The sequence below is a fragment of the Salmo trutta genome, chromosome 2 (genome assembly GCF_901001165.1).
Source record: "Salmo trutta chromosome 2, fSalTru1.1, whole genome shotgun sequence".
Lineage (NCBI taxonomy): Eukaryota > Metazoa > Chordata > Actinopteri > Salmoniformes > Salmonidae > Salmo > Salmo trutta.
In genome coordinates, this window is record NC_042958.1 from 12,867,990 (window position 1) to 12,892,589 (window position 24,600).

The following is a 24,600-nucleotide window of genomic DNA, read 5'->3' on the forward strand; positions in this document are numbered from 1 at the left end:
GCATGGATTTTATACACCTGTCAGCAACGGGTGTGACTGAAATAGCGGAATCTACTCATTTGAAGGGGTGTCCACATACAGTGTACGTTTGTATATAGTGTATCAGGGTCTGAATGGCATCCACGGGGCACTGGTGACAGGGTGTGAGAGAGAGAGAGAGAGAGAGAGAGAGAGAGAGAGAGAGAGAGAGAGAGAGAGTAGAACTAATGCCAATGCAGGTCAATTTCAGAATCCAGGCAGTTCCTTTCCCATGACTTTGCACTCTAGTTAGCATAGAGTATTAATCGTGTGTTGAAGCTGCTGGCGACTTGCCAAAAAGTGCCAGTAGTGCCATTGAAGATAAGATGCCTATCAATTCAATTCACTTCAATTCAAGGGGCTTTATTGGCATGGGAAAAACATGTTAACATTGCCAAAGCAAGTGAAGTAGATAATATACAAAAGTTAAATAAACAATAAAAATCAACAGTAAACATTACACTCATAGAAGTTCCAAAAGAATAAAGACATTACAAATGTCATATTATGTATATATACAGTGTTGTAACGATTTACAAATGGTTAAAGTACAAAAGAGAAAATAAATAAGCATAAATATGGGTTATATTTACAATGGTGTTTGTTCTTCACTGGTTCACCTTTTCTTGTGACAACAGGTCACAAATCTTGCTGCTGTGATGGCACACTGTGGTATTTCACCCAGTAGATATGGGAGTTTATCAAAATCGGGTTTGTTTTCGAATTCTTTGTGGATCTGTGTAACCTGAAGTAAATATGTGTCTCCAATATGGTTTTACATTGGGCAGGAGATTGCTAAGTGGAGCTGAGTTTCCACCTAATTTTGTGTGCAATGTGCACAGAGCTTGTCTTCTCTTGAGAGCCAGATCTGGCTACAGCGGTCTTTCTCAATAGCAAGGCTATGCTCACTGAGTCTGTACATAGTCAAAGCTTTCCTTAAGTTTGGGTCAGTCACAGTGGTCAGGTATTCTGCCACTGTGTAGTCTCTGTTTAGGGCCAAATAGCATTCTAGTTTGCTCTGTTTTTTTGTTAATTCTTTCCAATGTGTCAAGTAATTATATTTTTGTTTTCTAATGAATTGGTTGGGTCTAATTGTGGCTCAGTTGGTAGAGCATGGTGTTTGCAATGGTGTTTGCAACGCCAGGGTTGTGGGTTTGATTCCCACGGGGGGGCCAGTATGGGAAAAAAAAAATAATCTATGAAATGAATTGAAATGTATGCATTCACTACTGTAAGTCGCTCTGGATAAGAGCGTCTGCTAAATGACTAAAATGTAAAATGTAATTGTGTTGCTGTCATGGGGCTCTGTGGGGTGTGTTTGTGAACAGAGCCCCAGGACCAGCTTGCTTAGGGGACTCTTGTTCAGGTTCATCTCTCTGTAGGTGATGGCTTTGTTATGGAAGGTTTGTGAATCGCTTCCTTTTAGGTGGTTGTATAATTTAACATCTCTTTTCTGGATTTTGATAATTAGCGAGTATTGGCCTAATTCTGCTCTGCATTCTTTATTTGGTGTTCTACGTTGTACACGGAGGATATTTTGGCAGAATTCTGCATGCAGATACTCAATTTGGTGTTTGTCGCATTTTGTGAATTCTTGGTTGGTGAGCGGACCCCAGACCTCACAACCATAAAGGGCAATGGGTTCTATAAGTGATTCAATTATTTTTAGCCAGATCCTAATTGGTATGTCGAATTTTATGTTCCTTTTGATGGCATAGAAGGCCCTTCTTGCCTTGTCTCTCAGATCGTTCACAGCTTTGTGGAATTTACCTGTGACAATGATGTTTAGGCCGAGGTATATATAGTTTTTTGTGTGCTCTAGGGCAAGTGTCTAGATGGAATTTGTATTTGTGGTCCTGGCGACTGGAACTTTTTTGGAACACTATAATTTTGGTCTTACTGAGATTTACTGTCAGGGCCCAGGTCTGGCAGAATCTGTGCAGAAGATCTAGGTGCTGCTGTAGGCCCTCCTTGGACATTTGTCTTCAGATTCTAGTAGGGTGAGATTCTAGTAGGGTGAGGCCGGGTGCTGCTGACTGTTCTAGTGCCCTCTGCAATTCTTTGATATATATGTTGAAGAGGGTGGGGCTTAAGCTGCATCTCTGTCTCACCCCATGGCCCTTGGGAAGAAACGCGTGTGTTTTTTACCTATTTTAACCGCACACTTGTTGTTTGGTAACATGGATTTTATAATGTCGTATGTTTTTCCTCCAACAACACTTTCCATCAATTTGTATAGCAGACCCTCATGCCAAATTGAGTTGAAGGCTTTTTTGAAATCAACAAAGCATGAGAAGACTGCCTTTGCTTTGGTTTGTTTGTTTGTCAATTAGGGTGTGCAGGGTGAATACGTGGTCTGTCGTATGATAATTTGGTAAAAAGCCAATTTGACATTTGCTCAATACATTGCTTTCACTGAGGAAATGTACAAGTCTGCTGTTAATGATAATGCAGAGGATTTTCCCAAGGTTGCTGTTGACGCATATCCCACGGTAGTTATTGGGGTCAAATTTGTCTCCACTTTTGTGGATTGGGGTGATCAGTCCTTGGTTCCAAATATTGGGGAAGATGCCAGAGCTAAGGATGATGTTAAAGAGTTTTAGTATAGCCAATTGGAATTTGTTGTCTGTATATTTGATCATTTCATTGAGAATACCATCAACACCACAGGTCTTTTTGGGTTGGAGGGTTTTTATTTTGTCTTGTAGCTCATTCAAGGTAATTGGAGAATCCAGTGCGTTCTGGTAGTCTTTAATAGTTGATTCTAAGATTTGTATTTGATCATATATATGTTTTTGCTGTTTGTTCTTTGTTATAGAGCCAAAAAGATTGGAGAAGTGGTTTACCCATACATCTCCATTTTGGATAGATAATTCTTCATGTTGTTGTTTGTTTAGTGTTTTCCAATTTTCCCAGAAGTGTTTAGAGTCTATGGATTCTTCAATTACATTAAGCTGATTTCTGGCGTGCTGTTCCTTCTTTTTCCGTAGTGTATTTCTGTATTGTTTTAGTGATTCACCATAGTGAAGGCGTAGACTCAGGTTTTCCGCGTCTCTATGTTTTTGGTTGGACAGGTTTCTCAATTTCTTTCTTAGATTTTTGCATTCTTCATCAAACCTTTTGTCATTGTTGTTCATTTTCTTCGGTTCTCTATTTTAGATTTTTAGATTTGATAGTGAAGCTGAGAGGTCAAATTACTGTTAAGATTTTCTACTGCCAAGTTTACACCTTCACTATTACAGTGGAACGTTTTACCCAGGAAGTTGTCTAAAAGGGATTGAATTTGTTGTTGCCTAATTGTTTTTTTGTAGGTTTCCAAACTACATCCCTTCCATCTATAGCATTTCTTAATATTACTCAGTTCCTTTGGCTTTGATGCCTCCTGATTGAGTATTGCTCTGTTCAAGTAGACTGTGATTTTGCTGTCGTCTGACAGGGGTGTCAGTGGACTGACTGTGAACGCTCAGAGAGACTCTGGGTTGAGGTCAGTGATAAAGTAGTCTACAGTACTACTGCCAAGAGATGAGCTATAGGTGTACCTACCATATGAGTCCCCTCGAAGCCTACCATTGGCTATGTACATACCCAGCGTGCGACAGAGCTGCAGAAGTTGTGACCCGTTTCTGTTGGTTATGTTGTCATATTTGTGCCTAGGGGGGCATATGGGGGAGGGAATGCTGTCACCTCCAGGCAGGTATTTGTCCCCCAGTGTGCTGAGGGTGACAGGTTCTTGTCCGGTTCTGGCATTTAGGTCACCACAGACTATTACATGTCCCTGGGCCTGGAAATGATTGATTTCCCCCTCCAGGATGGAGAAGCTGTCTTTATTAAAGTATGGGGATTCTAGTGGGGGGATATATGTTGCACACATGAGGACATTTTTCTCTGTTAAGATAATTTCCTTTTGAATTTCTAGCCAAATGTAAAATGTTCCTGTTTTGATTAATTTAATGGAGTGAGTTAGATCTGCTCTATACCAAATTAGCATACCCCCTGAGTCCCTTCCCTGTTTCACACCTGGTAGTTTGGTGGATGGAACTACCAGCTCTCTGTAACCTAGAGGGCAACCAGTGGGTCCGTCTCCTCTATACCAGGTTTCTTGTAGGATGACAATGTCTGTATTTCGGATTTCTTTGATGAAGTCCAGGTTCCTGCTCTTTAGGTCAAAGGCAGATGACCTCAGGCCTTGGATATTCCAGGATGAGATAGTGAAGGCTTTGTGTTCCATAAAGTGTCCGATGTTGTTGGTCGTGTGGTTTGGCCTCAGACCAGTAAGTGTGAGCAGCCTATCTCTACCCCCCTTATACCATTCACACATAGCAATTAGGTTTGTGCCAAGCACAACAGACCTCCATCTCACATCACTTAGATGGGTCTCAAATTCATAATCCGATACCCATTTATCAGACTAGTCATAGCTTCAGATCAGGACCTACGTACATATGGGATGTTAAAGGAATATTACCCACTGTGACACCTTTAAAAGGTTCAGGATATGTTATACTTGAGGTGGATCAAAGTAGCTTTGAAAGGATAGCAACACCACATTTTTTCACTCAATGATGGAAGTATAGCACTCTTATGGAAATACGGAGATGGTTTTGTGTCCCACCTCCACCTTCAGTGTAATACAATATCTGTGGTAAGTTCCTATATCTGTGTTTAGTGTTGTGTGATGTAGCTACCATTGCAGGATGAATCATTCTCAGAATGGTGGGTGAACGTCCAAACATGTTGCTCTTGACAACATCACACCAACCCTGGGTGAGCTAACCTCAACCACATATATCTTTGTGTTCATCATCTCAATGTCAGAGTAGACAGACCTCAGCTGTTACTCTCCTCCCTCTCTCATCCCACTCGCTAAACTCATACTAAGTTTCAAAATCCCATACAATAAGTGACTGTGGGTAACAGCCATGAAGGGCAACTATAAAGTGTTGAGTCCTTTTGAGTTCATCTGACACTTTAAAAAAAACGCTCTTCGGTCTTTTATGCTGCCCTTTCATATTTTTAATACCAGTGACAGACACACTGGTTCCTATTAACAGAGAGCTTCATTGTGTGTGGAGATGGAAGGCAGAAGTCTTTATTCTAACACTTCTTTTCCTGTCAAACACCCCTCTCTCTCTCCTTCCCCCAAGCTGTTGTGTTATGTACCCTCTACATCTCTATATCCAGGATCAGGGTGAAACAACTTCTCTAACCACTGAGTCAATCTCTGGATCTAGTCTAGTGTGTTTCCAATCAACTCTGATGTCCCTAATGTTGAGAGAATATTTCAGGACCCCAAAAGGGCTTCAGAATTCAGGCCCCTAGCTAGCGCAACTAAAGCAAGTCCTGTCAATCCCTATGAAACCCCGAGTAACGACATGGCTGAATTTCATCACATTTAGGGATGAATTGCTTTTACCCTTCCTCCTTCAACAATGACCGTGACTGATGTTTCACACAATCACTCACTCTCTCACTCAATCCCTACACACACACTCACTCACTCACTCACTCACTCACTCACTCACTCACTCACTCACTCACTCACTCACTCACTCACTCACTCACTCACTCACTGACTCACTCACTCACACCCTCCCCCCAAAAGGTCAAAGGTTGTAGATGTGTACTCACAGTCCGGCTCAGACTTAATCTCTGACCCAGCAGAGAAACAGGGGGGTTGGACATAAAGAACTGCAGTCAACCCCAGAGCATAGCAGAGTCAATCTGACCAGATGCTCCCTACAGAGCATAGCAGAGTCAGTCTGACCAGATGCTCCCTACAGAGCATAGCAGAGTCAGTCTGACCAGATGCTCCCTACAGAGCATAGCAGAGTCAATCTGACCAGAGGCCCCCTACAGAGCATAGCAGAGTCAATCTGACCAGATGCTCCCTACAGAGCATAGCAGAGTCAGTCTGACCAGATGCTCCCTACAGAGCATAGCAGAGTCAATCTGACCAGATGCTCCCTACAGAGCATAGCAGAGTCAGTCTGACCAGATGCTCCCTACAGAGCATAGCAGAGTCAGTCTGACCAGATGCTCCCTACAGAGCATAGCAGAGTCAATCTGACCAGATGCTCCCTACAGAGCATAGCAGAGTCAGTCTGACCAGAGGCTCCCTACAGAGCATAGCAGAGTCAGTCTGACCAGATGCTCCCTACAGAGCATAGCAGAGTCAGTCTGACCAGATGCTCCCTACAGCGCATGCCCACAGCCCCAGGCCAACAGAGACATATTAAAGAACTCATTCACACCCTCGTTTCCACTCACAACACACTGTCCGCCTGAGAGAGAAAACACTCTAATTCACTGGCCCCCAGTGCCAGCAGTGCCATTTTATCCGTACCAGGTTGTACAGACCCTGGCTCTGTGAGAGCCAGAGTGAGTGGGTCCTCCACATATCCCACAAACCACAGGAAGAGCTCAACGGTACACCGGAGCACTGCGTTCCTGTGCTTCAAAAACAACATGGAAACCACAGCGACTCCCAGAGAGGTAGCAGTGGCCTCCCTCTACATCTCAGAGTCTTTGACCGACCAACAAGTCATGGCTCAGTATTACTGCCAGTCCGCCAAGCAAGCAACACAGTCTTCATATATGCAACATATTTGTGTCCTCCCACAAACACAGAACATGATATATACACACTAATACGCAAAGCAGGAGTCTTATGAATATGCTACTGTATGTGTGGCTGTCAAGGTACTCAAAAACACTTCCGTTGGGGTTTTATGTTATTTTGTAAACTGGCTATGGGGTATGTCAACGGCCCTCTGCATTGACCATAAAAAATTACTGCTCTATTTCTCACGAACGTGCTTTTCTCTTTGAATGTGGCAGACAGATTTTGTTCAAATAGGCCGGTGGAATGTGCCAAAGCAGACCAAATGCAGAGCATGCTACACATCGGTGTCAAGACAGGCTGAGTTCCAATTATGATTCCATGATCACATTATATCTTCAGGAGGAAGGACGCCCAGCACACACACTCATTCACGCCCCCTAAAAATCTGTTTTATTTTACAGTGAGCATAGCTGTCAGTCATTCTAATAGTACTTCATTATCCAGCACCTGAGAGATAATGGATGTTCACACTCGACTATCAGATTCTGACCCCGTTATTTTTTGGAGGTATGATTTGCAGTCAACTCGGTGAGCAGTGGTACTCACAGAATGATTGATTGAAAAACCATTACATTTCACAGCAAGCACACCATTTGATCCCATGGTAATTGGTTCCAGTTTGGGGCCCTGAATACTTGTCGATAGCAGGGACATCATCCCCAAACTGTGTCTTGTGGAATCACTTTTTCTGTAGATATATTTCAGTTGTATCCAATTGTAAATGGTGCATACAAAGAAGTTCTCTACAGGAGAAGTTTCTTTACACTAAAATGAATATATAGACACCAACTTTTGCCACGATAATTATCATTATTAAGATAGTAGAAAGATGCCTTCTACCAATGTAGAGAACCCATACCGTTTTCTATTACATGTACAAAGCTTCTCTCCTTCAGCTCACTGTCTGGGCAGGAACCAGAGCATTCCTGTCTGTGTCTGTTTGGGGGGAATAAAGTGTTGTACAGTAATCAGGTGTAAAACAGGTGGAGCAGTGTTGACATAGGAGGGAAGCATGTGAAAAATGTGCTGCTGCCATGCAATCACAAAGGGAAAAGCCAGGCGGTTGATTTAGACGTTTAATCACAGTGCTGGATGATAAGTATAGGATCAAACGAAGGCACGCGATGCCTGGAATAACTGGGAGAGCCACCTAAAGCCTACACAGGGATTCCTGGTGGAAACATGCCAACGCAGTAGCAGTGGGCTGGGATGGATGACCCAATCATCAGGCCAGACAGAACTGTATCACCTTCAATGGGTCTGAAGATTTGATGGGTGTCACGCTTGTCGTATGATGAAGGAGACCAAGGCGCAGCATGTGTATCTTTCCACATTTTATTAAAACTGTGAAACTATGCAAGACATACAAATAAACTAATAAACAAAACAACAAACCGTGACAAAGAGGTGGAACATACACTAACTCAAAACAATCTCCCACAAGACCTAGTGGGAAAAACAACAACTTAAATATAATCCCCAATTAGAGACAACGATGACCAGCTGCCTCTAATTGGAGATCATCCCAAAAAAACAACATAGAAATACAGAAACTAGAACCCCACAAAGAAATACAGAAACTAGACAAAACTCCCAACATAGAAAAAAGAAACTAGAACCAACATAGACATAGACATAAATAAACTAGACAAAACCCCCTGTCACGTCCTGACCTACTCTACCATAGAAAATAAAAGCTTTCTATGGTCAGGATGTTACAGTACCCCCCCCCCCCCCCCCCCCCACAAAAAACAGGGAGGGTTAGGGTGGGTGTCTAATGTCTGTGGTGGCTCTGGTGCAGGACGAAGAACCTTCACATCCCACGGATCCTCCTGCATCGGAGGCGGTTCTGGTGCGGGACGAAAAACCCTCACATCCTGCTTATTCGCCAGCATAGGAGGCGGCTCCGGTTCGGGGCGTTGCCCCCGCTCCTCCAGCTGATCTCTCTGCTTTCGTGTCACCGGACCGCGGGCCGTCTCGGGAGGCTCCGGACTGTAAAACGTCGCCGGAAGCTCTGGACTGTAAAACGTTGCGCGAAGCTCTGGACTGGGAACTGTCGCCGGAAGCTCTGGACTGGGAAGGTGCACTGGAGGCCTGATGCGTGGGGCTGGCACAGGTGGCGCCAGACTGGTAACACGCACCTCAGGGCGAGTGCAGAGAGCAGGAACAGGACACACCAGACTGGGCAGGCGCACTAGAGGCCTGATGCGGGGGCTGGCACAGGTGGCGCCAGACTAGTGACACACACCTCAGGGCAAGTGCGAGGAGCAGGCACAGGGCGTACCAGGCTGGATAGACTCACTGGAGGCCGGGTGCGTGGGGCAGGTACAGGATACACTGGGCCGTGGAGGCGCACTGGAGGTCTCGAGCGTAGAACTGGCACAACCCGTCCTGGCTGGATGCTTACTTTTGCTCGGCAAATGCGGGGCGCTGGCACAGGACGCACTGGGCTGTGAATGCGCATAGGCGACACAGTGCGCGGAGCCGGCGCAGGATATCCTGGACCGAGGAGGCGTACTGGAGACCAGGAGCGCTGAGCTGGCACCACCCTTCCTGGCTGAATGCTCATTCTAGCCCGGCAAATGAGGGGTGCTGGCAACGAGCGCACCGGGCTGTGAATGCACACTGGAGATACAGTGCGCATCACCGCATAACACGGTGCCCGACTGGTAACATGCTCCCTACGATAAGCACGGGGAGTTGGCTCAGGTCTGAGCCCTGACTCTGCCAATCTCCCCGTGTGCCCCCCCAATTTTTTTGGGGGGGGCTGCCTCTCGGGCTTCCGTTGTTGCCGTGACTCCCGGTCTCGTCGCTGTTCCTCTCTCGCTGCTTCCACCTGTTCCCATGGGAGGCAATCCCATCCGGCCTGGATCTCCTCCCACGTCCAGGATCCCTTTCCGTCCAGTATGTCCTCCCATGTCCATTGGTCCTGACCACGCTGCTTGGTCCTTTGGTGGTGGGAGATTCTTTCACATTTGTCGTACGATGAAGGAGACCAAGGCGCAGCGTGTGTATCGTTCCACATTTTATTAAAACTGTGAAACTATGCAAGACATACAAATAAACTAATAAACAAAACAACAAACCGTGACAAAGAGGTGCAACATACACTAACTCAAAACAATCTCCCACAAAACCTAGTGGGGAAAATAACAACTTAAATATGATCCCCAATTAGAGACAACGATGACCAGCTGCCTCTAATTGGAGATCATCCCAAAAACATCAATATAGGAATACAGAAACTAGAACCCCACATAGAAATACAGAAACTAGACAAAACCCCAACATAGAAAAAAGAAACTAGAACCAACATAGACATAAATAAACTAGACAAAACCCCCTGTCACGCCCTGACCTACTCTACCATAGAAAATAAAAGCTTTCTATGGTCAGGACGTGACAATGGCTAGCTGGGTAGCTACAATGCATTCGTAAAGTATTTTGTAAAATGTTCGAAAATAAATAAATATGTTTTCGTTTTGTCGTTATGGGGTATTGTGTATAGTGTGATGAGCAAAAAAACAATTTAATCAATATTAGAACAAGGCTGTAACATAACAAAATGTGGAAAAAGTCAAGTGGTCAGAATACTTTCACTGTAAGTTATTTCACAACAATCTAGTATTTCTAGCTCTATCTGAGCATTTGGGGAGATATTCTGTTCTCGTCCCAGTTCTAACACAGGGTCTGGCTTCACTCATTCCCCCATAGTCTGGGGCACACATTGACTGACTGATGGACTGATTAAATGGCACAAACCTCTATTGAACTCAGGGCTGGGGACAATTACATTATTCCAGTCAAGGAATGAAACCCCACAGATCTGTGTTTCCATTGAGACATGTTCTATAATGTGTACAACTGCAGAAAATGAGCTTTAAAGCTGCACTTTTTTCTCTCTGGCAACAAGAGGGGTGTGAACAGTTTGAACAGTTTCTGGTCGCATGCGTTGTAAGGTCGGTGTTTGTTACTAAGCTGATAAATGACATTATCCAGCCCGTCCTTTGCCACCTAGGAAATTTGTGTAGGAAACCTTCTCAAATAGTATTTGAATACCCTTGTAGGGTCTATGATTTACAGTCTAAATTAGGGTATATTAATATATAGACTTAACAGTCTTAATTAGGGCTCCTAAGTGGCGTAGCGGTCTAAGGCACTGCATCTCAGTGCTAGAGGCGTCACCACAGACCCTGGCTCCATTCCAGGCTGTATCACAACTGGCTGTGATTGGGAGTCCTATAGGGCGGCGCACAATTGGCCCAGCGTTGTTAGGGTTTGGCTGGGGTAGGCTGTCATTGTAAATAAGAATTTGTTCTTAACTGACTTGCTAGTTAAATAAAGGTTAAAAAATGTAAATATTTCAGTGTGCAGGAGCTCAGCAAACACTGAGTGGATTCATTTTTTAATTAAAAAAAGTGTTTTACAGAGTATGCCGACAGAAAGGACATATGAAGATTATCACTTTAGCTGTGCTTTATAAATATGCGTAAGGCTATGCTGTCAAAATAGTTGCATACTAAAACTGCTAAACAACTTATATTAAAGAAAATAGGCTACTGTATGGATAAACATTCTAAGTGTGAAATTAGGGTGTCAATATTGGGAGGGGGAAGAACAGTAGATGCGGGGTCCTCCCCGTGATATATATACAGTACCAGTCAAAAGTTTGGTCACACCTACTCATTCAAGGGTTTTTCTTTATTTTTACATTTTCTACATTGTAGAATAATAGTGAATACATCAAACTTATGAAATAGCACATATGGAATCATGTAGTAACCAAAAAAGTGTTAAACAAATCAAAATATATTTTATATTTCAGTTTCTTCAAAGTAGCCACCGTTTGCCTTGATGACAGCTTTGCACACTCTTGGCATTCTCTCAACCATATTCATGAGGTAGTCACCTGGAATGCATTTCAATAAATAGGTGTGCCTTGATAAAAGTTAATATGTGGAATTTCTTTCCTTCTTAATGCGTTTGAGCCAATCACTTGTGTTGTGACAAGGTAGGGGTGGTATACAGAAGATAGCCCTATTTGGTAAAAGACCAAGTCCATATTATGGCAAGAACAGCTCAAATAAGCAAAGAGAAACAATAGTCCATCATTACTTTAAGACATGAAAGTCAGTCAATCTGGAACATTTCAAGAACTTGCAGTCACAAAAACCATCAAGCGCTAAGATGAAACTGGCTCTCATGAGGACCGCCACAGGAAAGGAAGACCCAGAGTTCCCTCTGCTGCAAAGGATAAGTTTGTTAGAGTTAAGTGCACCTCAGATTGCAGCCCAAATAAATGATTCACAGAGTTCAAGTAACAGACACATCTCAACATCACCTGTTCAGAGGAGAATGCGTGAATCAGGCCTTCATGGTTGAATTGCTGCAAAGAAACCACCACTAAAGGACACCAATAAGAAGAAGAGACTTGCTTGGGCCAAGAAACACGAGCAATGGACATTAGACTGGTGAAAATCTGTCTTTTGGACTGATGAGTCCAAATTTGAGATTTTAGTTCCAACCGACGTGTCTTTGTTAGATGCAAAGTAGGCGAACGGATGATCTCCACATGTGTGGTTCCCACCGTGAAGCATGGAGGAGGAGGTGTAATGGTGTGGGGGTGCTTTGCTGGTGACACTGTCAGTGATTTATTTAAAATTCAAGGCACACTTAACCAGCATGGCTACCACAACATTCTGCAGTGATACGCCATCCCATTTGGTTTGTGCTTAGTGGGACTATCGTTTGTTTTTCAACAGGACAATGACCCAACACACCTCCAGGCTGTGTAAGGGCTATTTGACAAAGAAGGATAGTGATGGAGCGCTGCATCAGATGACCTGGCCTCCACAATCACCCGACCTCAACCCAACTGAGATGGTTTAGGATGACTTGGACTGCAGAGTGAAGGAAAAGCAGCCAACAAGTGCTCAGAATATGTGGGATCTCCTTCAAGAATGTTGGAAAAGCATTCCAGGTGAAGCTGGTTGAGAGAATGCCAAGACTGTGCAAAGCTGTCGTCAAGGCAAAGGGTGGCTATTTTGAAGAATCTAAAATATATTTTGATTTGTTGAACACTTTTTTGGTTACTACATGATTCCATATGTGTTATTTCATAGTGTTGATGTCATAACTATTATTCTACAATGTAGAAAATAGTAAAAATAAAGAAAAACCCTTGATGTCCAAGCTTTTGACCTGTACTGTATACAGTATATATATATTTGAAACACATTTCTTGCAATTCTACACAGTTTGACATTACTTATTAACCCTCTGTTGAGGTTTATTTTGAGGGGTATATGGAGGGGTATTTTGAAAACACAGTATAAGTGAAAGGATAAGTAGAAATATTTGTTTTAGGAATAAACAAACTTCCTGCATTTCAACACATTTTGCCATGGTGCAGAGAGAAAAATGTGCGGTTTATAATGCTATTCTATATATTTTGTCATGAGTCTGAGATAAAATGTTGCCGTTTTAAAGCTAATTTCCTGCAATTTTACACATTTTGCCATGAAGCAGAGAGAAACATTTTCTGTTTTAAAGTAACTGCCCTGGAAACATCTCACGTTTAAAAGTTCATTTTCTGTTAACTGATACCCAAATAATGTTGATGACTTATCCTATACTCTTATTTGTGGCCAATGCATAACCACCTCAAGCTTCTATCTCAAACAGACCATTTAAAAAATGCTTGCTATTTCCTCATAGAGGATGATGTCATTGCATTAATATGTTTTATGACCGGTATACGCCCACACCATTCCAACACAGAAAAGCTGCTTTTTAACATACTTGATTAACATTTTTTGGAAGGAAACTATTTCACTTATGTTGCAACTACAGTGCCTTCAGAAAGTATTCACACCCCTTTATTTATTCCACATTTTGTTGTGTTGCAACCTGATTAAATAAATACAAATTCTCGCCCATCTACACACAATACCCCATAATGACATTTTAAATTTGAACAAGTGAATTGAAAATGAAATACAGAAATATCTAATTTACATAAGTATTCCCACCTCTGAGTCAATACCTTGTAGAAGCACCAGTTTTCACTTCATTATGGGGTATTGTGTGTAGATAGGTAAGAGAAAAAATATTGAATCCATTTTGAGTTCAGTCTATAACACAACATAATGTGGAATAAGTCAAGGGGCATGAATACTTTCTGAAGGCACCATAATTATAGATCCTATTTCATAGACATCTGGAAACAGTGGAAAGTTATTTTAAAGGTCGACTTTGAGCATAAATGCAAAAAATAATGGCTATAACTGATTAATGCACCATCATACCAGGTTATTTAATACTTTTTTTTAAATAAATGGAATAATATCTGTTCTCCAAAATGGTTTTAAAGACCCCAATAGTTATTTTTTTGTTAGAGTTAATTCTATGTCAGGCAGGCTATTATAGCCTGTCTACCCATCCACACTGCTCTTGCCAAACTGACGTTTCTTCTCCGATAGAGCACCGGGAATTAAATTCAGGGTGAGTCGTCAGGCAAAGCCTATTTTGCAAGAGGCATATGGTCCTGTTCACAGTGTAACTAAACGATGCCTTCGATTTAAATACCTCGCTTCGGTAACACGGGCATCGTCTCTGCTATTTGGAATCATCGGGAAGTTCCTACCCCATTGAAGTTGACATTTAACATTTTACATTTACATTTTAGTCATTTAGCAGACGCTCTTATCCAGAGCGACTTACAGTAGTGAATGCATACATTTCATACATTTTTTATCCGGTTAAGGTAACGGTTAATGTTAGGGTTATGTAGTAAGGGTTAAGGTTAGGGTTAAGCTAGGTGTTAAGGTTAAGGTTAGGGAGGGTTCCATGTATAGACGTCCCAAGGATACAGCATAGCACTATTCGTATCCAAACGGGATAGGGATCCATTTACCGACCTCCTTGACACACACCGGGTCACGTGACAGATCCTGCACATTTTAAAAAGAACGGGATATCCTACAATTCACACCAGGGCTTCACAGAGGTGGCTAAATGACTCCAGGTGCCAGTTGACCGACTTTCGCATCTCCGCAGCCCGGACAACGCGCTGAACGCACCAACGACCCATGAGACTTCATAATCAAACCTGTTGACGAGGCCCCGTCCTCATTTTTATCCCCGTTTCTATTCTTATACGAAGTTGATCTACAGCTTGCAGAGAAATCATATTGGAGGGCGAAAAGTGGGGCTATCCTCTGTCATTATTAATATTTGCTCGGGATGGCAGTGAACTTTAGATGCGCAGTTCAAGTCTTGGTTTTACTGGGCTGTGTGATTATCCTCAGTAACGTGCTATGTCCCGTCGGTGCGTACCTCTACAACAACCGCTATGCAGGGTAAGGATTCTCATTCATTTCTGCGCTTTGTGACTGGAACAGTAAGTTGATTCCTGAGCTCTCATTCATGTTGAAGACTTGGAGTTGAACACCTATGTGGTAAAAAAAGAAGGGTAAAACATAAAAGGAATGATCTGTATTTTAAAGTGGCAGTTGCTACATCCAGTTTTGCATTCATACATTCATGAACTATAGCCTACCCATTGATTCTGGAAGATTAGAACAGGCTATAAATGAGTCATGAGTTTAGTTAAACTGTCGTTTCCCATCAGAACTCAAAATATAAGCTTGTTTTACTCCAATGTTGGTAAACAAAACAAAGTCAATGTCAACAACCTCTAAAAACATAGTGAAAACAATACATGTGATATCATGGATGGTAGTCTGCATCCATAGCTCCTACGAATTTGAGAGTGGTTAGGCCTACATTTTTCTAGCGCTATCCCTCAGCTTTTTACCGAAACAGAGGCGCGGAGTACGCTTTGTTATTGTTTCTACTTTGCCGATTTAAGTTGGTCTACTGAAAGTAATTCTATCTGCAGATCCAGCATGGGGTTTACTTCCTGTCATCTCCTGTTGAAAAGAGATGGATTTTTCAAAGCAACTTTGTATGTGTGACTACACGTTTTTCTCTCATATGGATAGTAAATAATCCCTGCTGGAGGCACGTGTTTTCTACTTTTTATATTCGAGACATATGGGACACCAAAATGTTCTGATGGATGTAAGATAAGCCTATAGTTGTCACGTTTTGGCCCAGCAGCTCTTATGATAAGTGCTGGCTAGTTAGAGATGCAGCAACTGCAGTTGATACCAGACAGATCCGGGGGAACTGGAACATTAGGAGACACTCTCTTTTGGGACAGAGAACCTCAGCAAAGAACCTGCCTGTGTTGAAGATCTGGAATTCCCAGAGTTCTGTCAAGGTGCATGGGGGCACACCGTGGGGGCACACCGTGGGGGCACACCGTGGGGGCACACCGTGGGAGCACACCGTGGGGGCACAGTGGGAACATTTTGGGCGCCTGAAGCACATTGGGGAACTGAGGGATAGTTCAGAGTACACTTTGGGCAATTTTGGAGGGTATTCCTGAGCAAGTAATTGCTCTCCTCTAGGCATAATTTCAGGGAGCTTTGGGGTAGTTTTGGGAGGCACAGCAGGATCCCATCTGTCCTTCCATAGCCCCACCCCCCTCTTTCCCCTGCACTCTGGACTTGTTCCAAAAGCCCCTGTAACCCACCCAAACCTAGCTGCTCAGCACAGACGATCCCACTTTATCAAGGTAGGAAACCCAGGGCAAGGAAACAAGACTCCCGACGCTGACACTGTAGGGAACTCTGTGCCGTTCTGTTGGGAATTCCTTATACAGTATGATAGTGGGTGTTGTCCCACTTCGTTTTAATCCATTGAAGGATTGCACAATGAGCCTTCAGTCTTAAGGACTAAATGGTCACTATTGTTGTTAAATCTTTGTGATTACATGAGTTTACTTTCGGTAATTATCATGTCTCCTGTTGGTTGAGTATGGTCTAATACCAGTGTTTCCCCTAGGATTTTTTTCAGCAGAGGTGGTAAAGTTAGCATGGGGGGGTGAGTGGTGAGCGTGGCCAATTGCGCGGTTTTAAAGCTAATTCCCTGCAATTCTACACATTTTGCTATGGGGCGGTGTAACGCCCTGGCCAGAGAGAGGGGTTTTTGTTCTTTATTTTGGTTAGGCCAGGGTGTTACATTGGGTGGGCGTTCTATGTTCCTTTTTCTATGTTTTTGTATTTCTTTGTTTTGGGCCGTGTGTGTGGCTCCCAATCAGGCACAGCTGAAGCTCGTTGCTGCTGATTGGGAGTCACACATAAGGAGCATGTTTTTCCTTTGGGTTTGTGGGTAATTGTTTCTGTCAGTGTTTTGTTCCAGACAGGACTGTTTGCTGTCGGTTTGCTCATTTTCTTGTTTTGTATAGTGTTCACGTTGTTTACATTAAATTCTAATAATGAACACTAACTCCGCTGCACCTTGGTCCACTTCTTCAGACGACAGCCGTTACAGAATTACCCACCACCAAGGGACCAAGCAGCGGAAGAGGGAGGTCCGGTCAATGGAGGAGACGCCGGCCAGCAGACGGGGTCGCTGGCATCGGTCGAGGAAGCCCGGAAGACACCCCCAAGAAAATTTTGGGGGGGGGCTAATGGGGTGGTCCGGAAGGGCAGAGGAGGAGCCCAGACCACTGCTCTCGTGGGGGATGACGGCAGAGGAGGTGATACAGATGATGAGGCAGTTGATTGAGGACCTGCAGAGGGATGATCTGGAGGAGCCTTGGTATGCGGAGTTGCGCGCTGTGTCGCCAGTGCGCCCGCACAGCCAGGTGCGTCCGGTGGACATGCCCAGCACATGCCGTGCTAGGAAGGGCATCCAGCCAGGACGAGTGGCAAAACCGGCTCCACGCTTCAGTTCACCAGTGCGTGTTCACAGTCCTGTCTGGCCCGTCCCTGCTCCCCGCACCAAGCCCAAGGTGCGTGTCCACAGTCCTGTCCGGCCCGTCCCTGCGCCCCGCACCAAGCCCAAGGTGCGTGTCCCCAGCCCTGCCAGTCAGCAGTCGTCAGAGCTGCCCGCCAGTCAACAGTCGTCGGAGCTGCCCGCCAGTCAACAGTCGTCGGAGCTGCCCGCCAGTCAACAGTCGTCAGAGCTGCCCGCCAGTCAACAGTCGTCAGAGCTGCCCGCCAGTCAACAGTCGTCAGAGCTGCCCGCCAGTCAACAGTCGTCAGAGCTGCCCGCCAGTCAACAGTCGTCAGAGCTGCCCGCCAGTCAACAGTCGCCAGAGAGGTCAGACTGCGCTGAACTGCCGGAGTGGCCAGACTGCGCTGAACTGCCGGAGTGGCCAGACTGCGCTGAACTGCCGGAGTGGCCAGACTGCGCTGAACTGCCGGAGTGGCCAGACTGCGCTGAACTGCCGGAGTGGCCAGACTGCGCTGAACTGCCGGAGTGGCCAGACTGCGCTGAACTGCCGGAGTGGCCAGACTGCGCGGAACTGCCGGAGTGGCCAGACTGCGCGGAACTGCCGGAGTGGCCAGACTGCGCGGAACTGCCGGAGTGGCCAGACTGCGCGGAACTGCCGGAGGGGCCAGACTGCGCGGAACTGCCGGAGTGGCCAGACTGCGCGGAACTGCCGGAGTGGCCAGACTGCGCGGAACTGCCGGAGTGGCCAGACTGCGCGGAACTGCCGGAGTGGCCAGACTGCCCCGACCTGCCGGAGTGGCCAGACTGCCCCGACCTGCCGGAGTGGCCAGGCTGCCCCGACCTGCCGGAGTGGCCAGGCTGCCCCGACCTGCCGGAGTGGCCAGGCTGCCCCGACCTGCCGGAGTGGCCAGGCTGCCCCGACCTGCCGGAGTGGCCAGGCTGCCCCGACCTGCCGGAGTGGCCAGACTGCCCCGAACTGCCGGAGTGGCCAGGGACGCCCGCCAGCCCGGTGAGTCCTGTGCCTACGCCTAGGGCTAGGCCTCTGTCATGTCTCCCCAGCCTGGTGAATCCTGGGTCAGTGCCGTCAGAGCAGCCAGGGTCGCCCGCCAGCCAGGCGCAACCATCGCCGCCCGCCAGCCGGGCGCAGCCAGGGTCGCCCGCCAGCCGGGCGCAACAAGGGTCGCCCGCCAGCCGGGCGCAACCATCGCCGCCCGCCAGCCGGGCGCAACCATCGCCGCCCGCCAGCCGGGCGCAACCATCGCCGCCCGCCAGCCGGGCGCAACCATCGCCGCCCGCCAGCCGGGCGCAACCATCGCCGGCCGCCAGCCGGGTGCAGTCAGTGTCGCCCACCAGACCTTCGGCGCGGCCAGGTGCGCCACCGAAGAGGGCGACGTCAAGGGTGGAGCAGAGGCCACGTCCCGCACCTGAGCCGCCGCCGTAAGAAGGCCCACCCGGACCCTCCCCTTCAGAGTCAGGTTTTGCGGCCGGAGTCCGCACCTTTGGGGGGGGGTACTGTAACGCCCTGGCCAGAGAGAGGGGTTTTTGTTCTTTATTTTGGTTAGGCCAGGGTGTTACATTGGGTGGGCGTTCTATGTTCCTTTTTCTATGTTTTTGTATTTCTTTGTTTTGGGCCGTGTGTGTGGCTCCCAATCAGGCACAGCTGAAGCTCGTTGCTGCTGATTGGGAGTCACACATAAGGAGCATGTTTTTCCTTTGGGTTTGTGGGTAATTGTTTCTGTCAGTGTTTTGTTCCAGACAGGACTGTTTGCTGTCGGTTTGCTCATTTTCTTGTTTTGTATAGTGTTCACGTTGTTTACATTAAATTCTAATAATGAACACTAACTCCGCTGCACCTTGGTCCACTTCTTCAGACGACAGCCGTTACAGGCGGAGAGAACATTTTACAGTTTTAAAGCTAGTTTCCTGCAATGCAAATGTTTTTTTTTCATGGGGCTGAGAGAAACATTTCTGTTTTAAAGCTAATTTCCTGCAATTCTACAACCTTTTCCATGGCTTATTGTCATGATGATATAAATAGATCTGGAGACGGGCGCAGGAATGTGTAATAGGGGGTTTTATTTCCCAAATTACAGCGTGCCGTGTAAAGGCACGGGGACGAATACCAAACAAACACGTATACAAAACACAGGGTAGAAACCCAAACAAAAGAGCGAGGAGTACCTTGAATAAATACGCAATCTCACAATGATTATCACACGGGACGAGACCCGTAATCATCTGCACAATATACGTGGCACGAAAGCCAAAACACACAGCACAGGTACTCACACGACCAATGGACATAGCAACAATAATCAACAGGACAATGGTGAACAAAGGGCACACTCATACAATTACTAATCAATGGGAATAGGGACCCGGTGTGCGTAATGACAGTTCCGGAGGGAACCATGACAGTGCCCCCCCCCCCCCCCCCCCCCCCCCGATGCGCTGCCTCCGCAGCGCAACGCCCTCGAGGGCGATCACAGGAACGCAGTGCGGGTCGATCAGGATTTCGCCGATTTCAAGTTTTCATAACAATCGGTAATCGTCATTTTTGGACAACGATTATGGCCGATTACATTGCACTCCACGAGGAGACTGCGTGGCAGGCTGACTACCTGTTATGCCAGTGCAGCAAGGAGCCAAGGTAAGTTGCTAGCTAGCATTAAACTTATCTTATAAAAAACTATCAATCTTAACATAATCACTAGTTAACTACACATGGTTGATGATATTACTAGTTTATCTAACGTGTCCTGCGTTGCATATAATCGATGCGGTGCCTGTTCATTTATCATTGAATCACAGCCTACTTCGCCAAACGGGTGATTTAACAAGCGCATTCACGAGAAAAAAAAAATCACTCGTTGCACCAATGTGTGCCTAACCATAAACATCAATGCCTTTCTTAAAATCAATACACAAGTATATATATTTAAACCTACATATTTAGTTAATATTGCCTGCTAACATGAATTTCTTTTAACTCGGGAATTTGTGTCACTTCTCTTGCGTTCTGTGCAAGCAGAGTCGGGGTATATGCAGCAGTTTGGGCCGCCTGGCTCGTTGCGAACTGTGTGAAGACGTTTTCTTACTAACAAAGACCGTAATTAATTTGACAGAATTGTACATAATATTGAAGGTTGTGCAATGTAATATTTAGACTTAGGGATGACACCTGTTAGATAAAATACGGAACGGTTCCGTATTTCACTGAAAGCAAAAAAACTTTTGTTTTCGAGATGATAGTTTCCGGATTCGACCATATTAATGACCTAAGGCTCGTATTTCTGTGTGTTTATTATATTATAATTAGGTCTATGATTTGAAAGAGCAGTCTGAGTGGTGGTAGGCAGCAGCAGGCTCGTAAGCATTCATTCAAACAGCACTTTCCTGCATTTGCCAGCAGCTCTTCGCTGTGCTTCAAGCATTGCGCTGTTTATGACTTCAAGCCTATCAACTCCCGAGATTAGGCTGCCAATACTAAAGTAGCTATTAGAACATCCAATAGTCAAAGGTATGTGAAATACAAATGGTATAGAGAGAAATAGTCCTATAATAACTACAACCTAAAACTTCTTACCTGGGAATATTGAAGACTCGTGTTAAAAGGAACCACCAGCTTTCATATGTTCTCATGTTCTGAGCAAGGAACTTAAACGTTAGCTTTTTTACATGGCACATATTGCACTTTTACTTTCTTCTCCAACAGTTTGTTTTTGCGTTATGAAACCAAATTTAACTTTTCATTATTTATTTGGGACTAAATTGATTTTATTGATGTATTATATTAAGTTAAAGTGTTCATTCAGTATTGTTGTAATTATCATTATTACAAATATATAAATAAAAATCGTCCGATTAATCGGTATCGGCTTTTTTGGTCCTCCAACAATCGGTATCGGCGTTGAAAAATCATAATCAGTCGACCTCTAGTTGAAACCCAAACAAAAGAGCGAGGAGTACCTTGAATAAATACACAATCGCACAATGATTATCACACGGGACGAGACCCGTAATCATCTGCACAATATACGTGGCACGAAAGCCAAAACAACATAGCACAGGTACTCACACGACCAATGGACATAGCAACAATAATCAACAGGGCAATGGTGAACAAAGGGCACACTCATACAATGACTAATCAATGGGAATAGGGGCCACGTGTGCGTAAGGACAGTTCCAGAGGGATCCGTGACACTAATGCCGTGTTCTTATGCTATCTGAGTGACTCAAACATTATAACAAAATCCATCGGGGCCCCATACCACAACATTTTTTTCATACATACTTTATATCTGGTTTTAGTTGTTTAAGTTTACACTGAAAACTATCAAAATCATGACATTACTCTGAGGAAGGCACAGTGATGCCGAAACGTTGGTAAATACCCATTACATTGCTGGGAGATTACACATGGAGTGTGCGACTGTCTTTATTTTGATAGTTTCTAGTTTATTCACCGTTAGTCAGCACCTCCACACAAACTATTATTCTGGGTGTGCGCCAGCTCATGTTTTTTATCTAAGTTTACACTGAACACATTTTATCATCCCGAAACAAAATATTATTATTATTATTAATATATATTTTAGTTTTTTTGCAGTGGCAGCCACAATTTGTGTGCCGCAACTAAATGCATAAAGGGGAAACACTGAATACAGTACACTTGTCAGATCTTGATATTGTGATACAGAAGTACTATGTGCCCCTATTCCCTCAACAATGGGACACACAGAGTTGGGTATATTGAAGGTGGGCCCACAGAGTGGAGCGATAATATAATTTCTCTCAGTATCCAAAAAGACTACAGAGAAGTACCTTCTGTCTTAGTGCCAAGGGCTCAGTTAAAAGGTTACTGCCATAGAGAGAGCTGAGTGAAATGTCAGATTGACAGCTTAAAACACAGCTTTAGCCTAGAAAGGAAAGCTACCAGTGCACAGCAGGCTTTTAACACACCGAGACACACCGAGACACACAGAGAAGGCAGTGCCAGCGTTTTGACAGAGAGTCTATGATCCATGGGGATCGCTATGACAAGGAAAAGATGGGTCAATTTGGGTGATGATAAAACGCTTTTCTGGAGTAGAACTAAACTGGAGTAGAACTAAATGGTGTATTGGAAGTTGCATGAGCTACACAGTTTTCAAGTTTGGGATGGAAAGGGATTTTGCCCTAGATAAACGGTCTCTAAGTCATGCTCTAACCTGTAGGCATTGAGGCTACATGTAGCATTGGGGAAAGGCTGTTGGTGGCATTTCTTGTGGCCGCTGGAGTGGGGTGTAATGCCCTTTTGTTCCCTCTCTCCCTCATCCCTATAAGCGGCCCTGGGCCACCTTTGTTTAAGGGGGCCACAACACCCTGTGTCACAGTGTGAAAGACCTGGTGGAAAATGGAAACATGATAGAGAAAGGGATAAATTGACAGAGGGAGAGAGAGAGTGCTATAGGGAGTGAGGAAGAGAAATAGAGAGGGGGAGAGTGAGAGCTATAGGGAGTGAGGAAGAGAAATAGAGAGAGTGAGAGAGAGAGCTATAGGGAGTGAGATATAGAGAGTGAGAGAGAGAGAGTGATAGAGAGAGAGAGGGAGTGAGAGATAGATAGAGGGAGTGAAAGATAGATAGAGAGAGAGATATTTTTGTATTATTATATTGTTGTTTTGGCAATATTGACACAATGTTTTTCATGCCAATAAAGCAGCTTGAATTTGAATTTGAGAGAGGGAGTGAGACAGGGAGTGAGAGAGAGAGAGATAGAGAGCGAGAGCTGAGTTCCGGAAACTTCACTGTTCTACTGCTTGAGCTCCTGTTCCTCTTATAGAATATTAGCTCAACAGTATTGTGGAACTCCTGCACCTAAATATAAACAGTACCAGCACCTATTTCAGTCCAAGTCAAGCACTGTGTGCGTCTGTGTGTGCTTGTGTGTGTGTGTTAGTGATTGCTCTTCATCTGTCAGTGGCACCGACAAATCCTTGGAAACCCAGGCAATCTCGCAAGCACTTACAACTAGTGGATCGTGGACATGAACATGGGCGTGTTGTACTGCACAGGTCTATAGCCTAGTTGTGATGGCTTTTTACGTTTATAATAAAGTTAATATTATGAGTTCCCACAGGAATGTAACATTAAAGAGAGCTTGGATATAGCCTAACGAAAGGTGTCTGTGACAGGTGCTGAACTATGCCATGTCCCATTTGTGACACACTTTCATTAAGAGTTTATAGGGAACAGTTGTTTCTGTTTTGTTGAAATACCACACTCATGCAGCTATACTGTTAATAGTTTCATTTCAAATGTCATTTAAACCGGACTGGAAATGGATTCCTATGCAAAGCTTTACAGTACAGTATGAATCTGGTCGCTGAGTTGATTTACTGTGTGGAGAAATATGAAAGCCAATCCATGAAACCAGATACTAAGCTTAGGTGGTTGATATGGTTTCAGTTAGTCAAACACAAGGGATAGTTGTGGGTCTAGCAGAGTGGTTTCCTTCTTATGATGTTGTTGTCTTTATGACGGTATCGTTAGTGGAGATACATTTTCAGTGTGTCTAGGGATTGCCTTTATATCCTATGAAGACAGGAGATTCAGAAGCAGTGTTAGACAGATGAGAATAAGAATTGACTACTAGCCCCCATGGAACATCAGAATCAGATTACCGTAATTTCCAGACTATTAAGCGCACCTGAACATAAGCCGCACCCACTGAATTTAAAAAAAAAATATTATTTTGAACATAAATAAGCCGCACGTCTATAAGCCGCAGGTGCCTACCGGTACATTGAAACAAATGAACTTTACACAGGCTTTAACGAAACACGGCTTGTAACAAAAATAAATAGGCCTTAACGAAACACGGCTTGTAACAAAAATAAATAGGCTTTAACAAAACACGGCTTGTAACAAAAAATAAAAAATTAGCAGTAAGCTTTAGTTGTCTTTTGCTTTAGTTGTCTTTTTGAGTCAATTCCTCACGCTGCTGTTTCCAACGTCTTATCATCGACTCATTAAGACCAAGCTCCCGTGCAGCAGCTCTATTTCCTTTTCCAACAGCCAGATCAATCGCCTTCAACTTGAAAGCTGCATCATATGCATTTCTCCGTGTCTTTGCCATGATGAGGGTGACAAAATGACTACCATAATC

At 44.6% G+C, this 24,600-nt stretch overlaps 1 protein-coding gene across 1 annotated transcript in view; it reads left to right on the forward strand.

Moving 5' to 3' along the window:
• The first annotated feature begins 14,485 nt into the window (after positions 1-14,485).
• LOC115150820 (carboxypeptidase A6) overlaps positions 14,486-24,600 on the forward strand; it is a 38,611-nt gene continuing 28,496 nt past the window's right edge. Inside the window, exon 1 of the mRNA XM_029694533.1 lies at positions 14,486-15,000. Within this exon, the coding sequence (XP_029550393.1) occupies positions 14,885-15,000 (116 nt within the window). The 5' untranslated portion in view covers positions 14,486-14,884. The remainder of the gene's footprint in view (positions 15,001-24,600) is intronic.